This window comes from Physella acuta, unplaced genomic scaffold, assembly GCF_028476545.2.
Source record: "Physella acuta isolate Inbredline_101_S28 unplaced genomic scaffold, ASM2847654v3 ptg000204l, whole genome shotgun sequence".
Lineage (NCBI taxonomy): Eukaryota > Metazoa > Mollusca > Gastropoda > Physidae > Physella > Physella acuta.
The window spans coordinates 1,154,410-1,162,455 of NW_026731723.1; the positions used below are offsets into that span (position 1 = coordinate 1,154,410).

At 32.0% G+C, this 8,046-nt stretch overlaps 1 protein-coding gene across 5 annotated transcripts in view; it reads right to left on the reverse strand.

Moving 5' to 3' along the window:
- Positions 1–7,124, reverse strand: part of LOC131937225 (general transcription factor 3C polypeptide 1) — a 176,388-nt gene extending 169,264 nt beyond the window's left edge. For 2 of the 5 annotated variants that reach the window (XM_059294480.1, XM_059294476.1), the window contains exons 1-12: positions 7,060–7,124; positions 3,669–3,762; positions 3,214–3,425; positions 2,882–3,033; positions 2,580–2,702; positions 2,342–2,477; positions 2,023–2,199; positions 1,666–1,784; positions 1,348–1,553; positions 1,130–1,215; positions 865–980; positions 532–650 (exon numbers count right to left, since the gene is read on the reverse strand). In XM_059294480.1, coding sequence (XP_059150463.1) covers positions 532–650; positions 865–980; positions 1,130–1,215; positions 1,348–1,553; positions 1,666–1,784; positions 2,023–2,199; positions 2,342–2,477; positions 2,580–2,702; positions 2,882–3,033; positions 3,214–3,425; positions 3,669–3,717 — 1,495 coding nt within the window. In that variant the 5' untranslated portion in view covers positions 3,718–3,762; positions 7,060–7,124. Of the gene's footprint in view, positions 1–531; positions 651–864; positions 981–1,129; positions 1,216–1,347; positions 1,554–1,665; positions 1,785–2,022; positions 2,200–2,341; positions 2,478–2,579; positions 2,703–2,881; positions 3,034–3,213; positions 3,426–3,668; positions 3,763–3,873; positions 3,920–5,022; positions 5,048–5,131; positions 5,349–7,059 lie in introns of those variants that run through there. The other 3 variants (XM_059294477.1, XM_059294479.1, XM_059294478.1) reach the window with 3 other exon arrangements.
- Between the last annotated feature and the right edge of the window lie 922 nt (positions 7,125–8,046).

Here is an 8,046-nt window from a genome sequence, read left to right on the forward strand (position 1 = left end):
CAAATCATGCACAGTTAATAGTTATGTTGTTTATAAATCTATAATTGATTATTAATACAGCTACATGTAGCATTTTTTTTCACTACAATTAGTAGGTTTACGTTGTGTTACCACTCCCTTGTCAACATTCTCTATTAGTACTTAAAAGACTTTTTAAATCTAAATAATCATTTATTGAACTGACAAAAAGCATTTTTCTTTTATACATTATGCATTTTTTTGTCTTGGTGTCACCCCCTAAATGGTGTCACCTTGTGGGGTCTGCACCCCCCCCCCACCTCAAAACGCCTCTGTTATTGAGTTGTGTCATTTATAGAAATTCAAATTAAATGAAAATAACTGCCCTTCTCAGAGCTAACCAAACATGGATAATTGTTTGTTGAAAGATTTGTTACAAACACAAAAGTAACACCATTATTAAAGCTACAAATTAGTATGTGGTGTAAATCCAAACTTGAGTAGGCTTACAGACTTAAATGTTAACTATAAAGAAAAAAGTTTAAATATTTTATAAATGAATTTTCTATTTACCAAAGTCATCTAACATCTGCTCCCCATCAAAGCTTACATCGAGTTCTATCTTGGGTATGGGAGCCACTTCTTCCATTTTTTTAGCTTTCAGTCTGTCTGCAATCTCAGGGGTTACAAGACTAAAAAGGAAGGGGTGGGGGAGGGGGTTCCAATGTAACAAACAGCAGTAATGTGGTCAATGAGCCCACAAGGTGAGGCTCTCTTAGTGTTAAAGCAAATAGCATGGAAAAAATATTGTAAAATCTAATTAATGGTTTTTACTCAATAGAATTTATTAATCAGGATTTTTGCAGTAAGGACAAATTAATTATGTTTACATGAAAATGAACTTACAATGTGCCATTGTGTTTCCCATATGATCTCATAATTGAAGAAATACACTTGGTTTTCCAAAGTTCCTTCATACAATGTCTCATCCGAACTCTAGCCAAACTCAGCTTGTATTTTATCTACAAGTTGGTACAAAACATATTATCAAACAATTCCATACTACATTTGTAGTTCTATTAAAAAATTAGGATTACTTTTTTATCCCACACAAAAAAAAAGTTTATAAAATATTTGCAGCGTTTTCAAAGAAATTTCCTTTAATACTCACATCCCGCTCCATGAGGCCCCTCTCTCCTGAGTCTTGGATGGCCATCATTATTTGACTTAGAATTGACCGGTGATATCCCAAAGAACCTAAATTTAAAATGTCAACTTAACTATAACATTATTTACTAAAAATCCCAGCCAAAATACCTTAAAATATATCAACTGAAATATTTGTTACAAAACCTGGCCCTAATGGATGTAGTGATAAAGAAAATTTACCATAAATGTTGTTGGGTTTTTTCTTCTCTGACATACTCGTGTTCTCTGCACTCAAATCATCATCATTGTCATCAACTTTTCCAGTGTCAAGATATTCTTCATCTTCGCTGTCATCATTTTCATCATCATCATCATCATCAAATTCATCAGTGTCATGATATCTCTTCAACAGTTTCACTACGCGAACCCTTTTTTCAAGTCCAGCCCTAGTCATTAGAATTTGTTTTTATCTTACCTAAATTAAAGTATTTATTTTTGACACCTACCATTAAAGGCATGCATAAAAGAATTTTTGTGTGAACTGTTTACTACTCTTACTTTGTTTTCCATTCATTTGCTGTACAAGTTGGAAACAAGGTCCTGTAGGGAATAGTTTCTGTAGCATAGTAGCCACCAAATTTATTCTTCAACTTCTTGAAAATGCTGGCAGTAAGGCCCTACACAATTAAGATTAAAACTACAATACTTGGAATACCAAGCAACTGATCAAATCAATTTTTTTTATGTGTAATGGGAAATTAGTAGATTGAAAACAAAATTATCTTAGGGAATTGGTTGGTTCAAAACTAAATGTATTTTAAGGAAAAGGAATTAGCAGGTTTAAACTAAAATGTGCAATGTTGAATCAGCTGGCAATTAATGAATGTGTTCATGTTAAATAGTTGCTCAACTTACTACACTGCTGATCATATCCGCATACAACGCCATCTGATTGGGCTTGCTAATCAAGAAATCAGAAACAGCTTGTAAATAGCCACGATAGTTTGCTTTAGTAATCCGATAGAAGCGTCGAAGATGAACAAGTCGAACTTGGGTCAGACCATGAGGGTTTGTATATTTTACAGTAAAAGGCTGAAATAACAATGATTATATATTATGAAAGATTTTTTAATTTCAAAATTATTTGCTTATTAATTTTTTTTTTAATATTTTATGAAAAAGGGAGACAACTTAACATTAAAAATCACATTAAAAAAGAAAAAAGTTAAAACACCTGTTTAGTTACCAGCCCTTGATTTTCCAACTGTTTTAATTTCCCAAACAGTGTAGTCTGCAACAACTTCTTGAACTTAGGGTTAGATAACCCTCTAGCATATCTACAAGAGGTGATGTCCCCTTCATACCTGGCCCTAAAATAAAAACACAATCTACTGATACTGCATGATAATGTTATTTTCTCTCCACTGTTACATAACTGTCTATAGCTTGGCATGAACTGAACAGTTTCTCACCTTCCAACAGCTTCAAGAGTACAGTACAGCTCAGTACTCAATCCAGCTGGGTTAAAGACACAGCCCAATAAAGCCAGGTTCCTCTGTTTCTGACTGGCTACAATAACCATGGACTGGCCCCACCTAGCACACACACAACAGTATTAGAAAAAATGTAAACACACTTGTACACATCAGAACTAGCAGACTGAACAAAACCATGGACTGGCCCCACCTAGCACACACACACAACAGTATTAGAAAAAATGTAAACACACTTTTACACATCAGAACTAGCAGACAGAACAAAACCATGGACTGACCTGTCAATGACCTCATCCAGAGACATGAGACACACACCATAGCTTCTTATGACATCAGTGATTTTGGTGCGGGTCTGGAAATGATCACAGCTACCTCGTATGCCACACTCGTCCACTTGGTCGTGAGAGTATATATCAGCTGGTGTATCAAGCTTTCAAGTTTCATCAAAACAAATTATGTTTTAACAAATCAAAAATTAACTTTTTAACAAATTATCAAAATGCTTACAAGTACAAGTTACAATAAATTTATTTAGAGGAATAAGTATTATTTCATAAGGTAGATATTTTTAATGGCCTTTTTTTTCACATAAAAATATTTTTCAACTCACAGGCATTATGCACTTGCAATCCTCTGGGCTAATAAAATCACTGTATCTAAAAATAACCAGCTCGGGTCTGGGCTCTGGAAGTAGGTAAAACTCCAAGTCTTGCACACCTGCTACATATTTCCAAATGAATCTCTTAGCAGCATCATCAAGGTTACCCTTCACAAAATCTGGTCTATCCTCTAGTCTTTGCCACAGAGCATTTATAGTGATGCCTGTTTAAATAAGGAGCATAGTACTTTACTCAATGAAACTTCCAAACATAAACTGATGCAAAGCAAGAAAAGATTTTATTAAAGAAATTTAAAAAGGAAACAAGAAACAAGATTTACCTAGAATTATAGTTTTATTATCTTAAGCATCTAATTAAACAAAGTGACTATACCCATCATGTTATAAAAAAAGTAATAACAGTTTGGTTATAAAAACTTAAATCAAATGTTCATGTCATGTTTTACCATCCAATCCCTCAAGGGCAATTTCTTCAATAATAGCTGGGAAATCCATGACACAACTTCAAATTATAGGTCTGAAACCTCCAGCATAATGAAACTGAAATAGAATAATGAATAATGTAAGTTACATTCCTTATAATTTAATTATGCTCTATTTGTCTACTACTCAGACCTGAGGTAATCAGAAATGCAATAACTACTAAGGTACCTGTACACTGATCCAGTATCTGCCATTTTTAGAATTTAAAATCAAAGTTGAGTTAAGAGGATAATGTTATATTTATAGAGAATTCACCATCATAATTTAGGCCAGAAAAAATTTTAGAAGTTTGATCATTTTTAAATTAATGTTATAGAAGTTGCAGATGCAGTGTACTTCAAAATATTTTTTTTCATTTAAGGCTACATTTATATTTAAAACTATTTTTGTGTATCCTAAATAATAACCTGAGGTTGTTTTAAATAGATTGGCTGTACAGAAATGCATAGATTGATCTTCTGAAAACCCCACTTTATGACTTGGAAGTAATTTGTAGCCTACTCCAAACTTTAGATCAATTTTTAAAAATTTACGTGACTGAGGTCTGCCGCATTTAAAAAATATTTTAAAGATTGACAATCCGTACATGAAAATGCAATATTAAAAAAGTACATAACTAGTATTACTCGACTCATGGTAAGTTCCTACCATGGCTGTGCCCACAAACTAAATTTTTTGTTTTGTTTGTCATTTGCAATTTACTACGAAAAATTAATGTGAAAATTTTAAAAGTCCGCTTTCCACCTATGTCCACAACTACCTAGGTCTAAAAGTACTAAAAGAATACAGATAGTTTTATCTCAAGAATAAGGCTAAAAGGGTAATCTGATCCTATTGCGCAGCAATAAAAGAATAAGTTGCGTAGCTATTAACAGTATTTAATTTGAGACTTCAGTAAAAAAAAAATCTAATCATCTTATTTTACTAGATCTAGAATCTAGTTGTCGCAAGTCTACTGCAAGTTGTTTTCTGTGTTTAAAAAAAAAAAAAATTAGGCCTACTACAAACGACTTCATTTAATCTTTAGGCCTATTTATTTATATTTAATAAATTATTATTAATATTTGAATATTTAGATTCTAGATCTAGAAATCTAGATCTAGACTAGTAACTAGATTCTAGTATATCTAATTAATACTAATTATTAATTATTGCTAATTTTCTATCAATTTAAACTTAAAAATACTAATTAGGCCTATTCAGTATTAAGTAATTACTAATTAGTAGATCTAGATCTAATTTCTAATACTAATTAATTAGGCCCAATAAACTTAATTAATAATTATTATTGGCAAGAAATTCTTGGGCTTGACTGACTTTTAAATTTTAAAGTTTGACTTAGGCATAATGGACCCCAGTGAGAAAAGTCTCAAAGGCATTTGAGAGGTCCATAAATTAATTTAAAAATCATGCACGGCATAGTTACAATTAATATGGTTATAAAATCCTGCCTGTCTGGTTTTTTTTTGGACTTTACTAAAGATTGGATGTATTTGATGTTTTTAATATTTTCGGTAACTGAATAAAATTTAAAAAAAAGCAAAAACAATTTGGTTTTCACATGTAATGGCGACATAAACAATGGCATCCTGCTATTCGATAGGCCGCCATAAATTTTATTGTACACATTGTAAGCTAAAAAAAGAAAAACAGAGTGACTACTCGGAAGAAGATTTTTCTCCCCAACGTCTCCACTTAGTCTGCAAAAGATAGCTCTGCGCAGTGACCTATGGCTAGGGTTAGGGCTAAAATGAGGGTTAGGGATAGGATTAGGGCTAGGGTTAGGGTTGGTGTTAGGGTTGTGCGGTTGTAAACACATGCATGCGCAGTACCATCTAAAACATCGCTACGATGTCAAGTCGTAGTTTCTCTCCATTGCGCGTGCATATCTTATTCCGGCTAGCATCGGCCAAAGAAAAACTAGGTCATGGGGTTTAAATTTGCATTGTTATTTAAAAACTTGATCTGCAAAGTTTTGTAAACAAAAAAAACTATAAAGTGGGGCTGTCAGAAATCTATCACGGAGTTCCTATACAGCCAATCAATGTTTGTCTTACGAAAGTGAAACATCGGGTTATAACTTAGGCTTGATGAAAATAAATAGAAATGTAGCGTTAAACTCAACAAATTATTTTCAGGTTCTCTGGATCTGCAACTTATAGGCCTATAGTAAATAATAAAAGTAATAGTATTTTAGATAGGGGATAGCATTGATTCTAAACAAAAATATTAAATTTCTGAATTAATTTTAGTTTAGGCTTAAGTTTTTAATAAAATTGTATCTTTTACTGTCCTAAATCCATATCATATTATCCTTATTAATATTATATTATATTTTATATTTATAGGCTAGGCCTATCCTTTTTATTATCATTATTCAATGGACACCAGCGAGAAAAGTCTCAAAGGTATTTGAGAGGTGTATAAATTCATTTAAAAATCATGCACAGCGTAGTTACAATTAATATGGTTATAAAATCCTGCCTGTCTGGTTTTTTTCGGACTTTACTAAAGATTGGATGTATTTGATGTTTATAATATTTTCGGTAACTAAATAAAAATTTTAAAAAAAGCAAAAATAATTTGGTTTTCACGTGTAATGGCGACATAAACAATGGCATCCTGCTATTGGATAGGTCGCCATAGATTTTATTGTACACATTGTAAGCTAAAAATAGAAAACTAGGTCATGGGGTTTTTAATTTGCATTGTTATTTAAAACCTTGATCTGCAAAGTTTTGTAAACAAATAGTTATCGATCACTAAGTTACTGTACAGCCAATCATTTGAATCAATATTTGTCTTACGAAAGTGAAACATCCGGTTATAACTTAGGCTTGATGAAAATAAATAGAAATGTAGCCTTAAACTACTCAACAAATTATTTTCAAGTTCTCTGGGTTTGCAACTTTTATAGCATTTATTCTAAAAATATAGGGCCTAGGCCTAAAATTTCTAAATTAATTTTAGGCTTAAGTTTTTATTTTTTTTATTTTTTTACGGTCTAAATCTAAAAAGCACGTTTTTATTCCATGTCAACAACATTATGGAAGGAATCTCGTCAACTCGCTGGTGTCCATTATTCCATTTCAACAATAACATCAACAACAATCAACAACATTACCAGTTCTCCAGTTACACAGTCTCACAGTGAGTTACTTATTTTTAAAAAAAAGTATATAGATCTATTATTAATTATTTAACCGGTTAACGAAATAGAAATTTTAAATCACTAGATCGAGACTTTATAGATTCTACTTTATAGACTCTATATAATTTAATTGGACGGTATTTCCGATATTATTTCGAGTCGTCCCTTTGAATCCCAGGCAGTACTAGATCTATCATACTTACAATGTTGCTAGCAGAAGTGTATCTTTCTTTGAGTCTTTTTTTCACTTCTACGCTGAAGAGAACGAAAGTGATTGTGGTGGGTTTATTTGTCGGAAGCAAACAAAAACAACCACTCCAAGTCATGACAGTAAGGGGCAAAATAACTATACTAGCCTATAATTAGAAAAAGTTGTAATACAATAATTACATTGACACCTCTCATGTTAGTATGTAAAAGTAAAATGAAACTACATCTTTTGGGAACCAGTGGCGGAACTTGGACCCCCCCCCCAATCCGAAAGAAAAATTCGTGCCCCATTTCTTATTTAGTAATTTAACCTATTTCATTGCAAAATATATCCATCATGAGACAACAGCCTACATAGAAATATGCTCAAACTCATTTCGGAACAGAAAAAATCGAGTTTTAAAAGCGTATTTTTCTCTTTTTTTTTTTAATTTATATTATCGATTTTGAATTAATTCCTTGCTACAGTTATGTCATTTTAATAATAAAGAGAAAAAATTACTATTTTAATTTGCTTATTCTAAAATTGCACCCACAGTGGCAGAACTAAATAAAGGGCTCCCCGCAAAAAAAAATTGGCACCCCATATATATATATATATATATTTATATATATATATATATCTATAATATAAGCGGGCTGTGTCTGTCCTTCCTTCCTTCCTTCCTTCCGTCCGTCCGTCATCGCTATAGATTTTGGGACTATAAAAGTAAACTACGCACCATGCTGTGCTTTTCAGTGCACCGCAGTGTCTTATTATAATTATTAGAGTAGGGTTTGTTTATATAGCGGCATAGAGCTATTTTATAATTTCCACTGTTTGTACAATTTTGCATAACGTAAAGAGAATATTAAATACACGCACATTGCTAAAACATATTAAAAGGATCAATGTCAAATATCGTTTTCGTTAATATTCCCAGAAAGAGTGAATACATATTAATAACATAATAACAGTACGGTAGAAAAATCTAATTAAA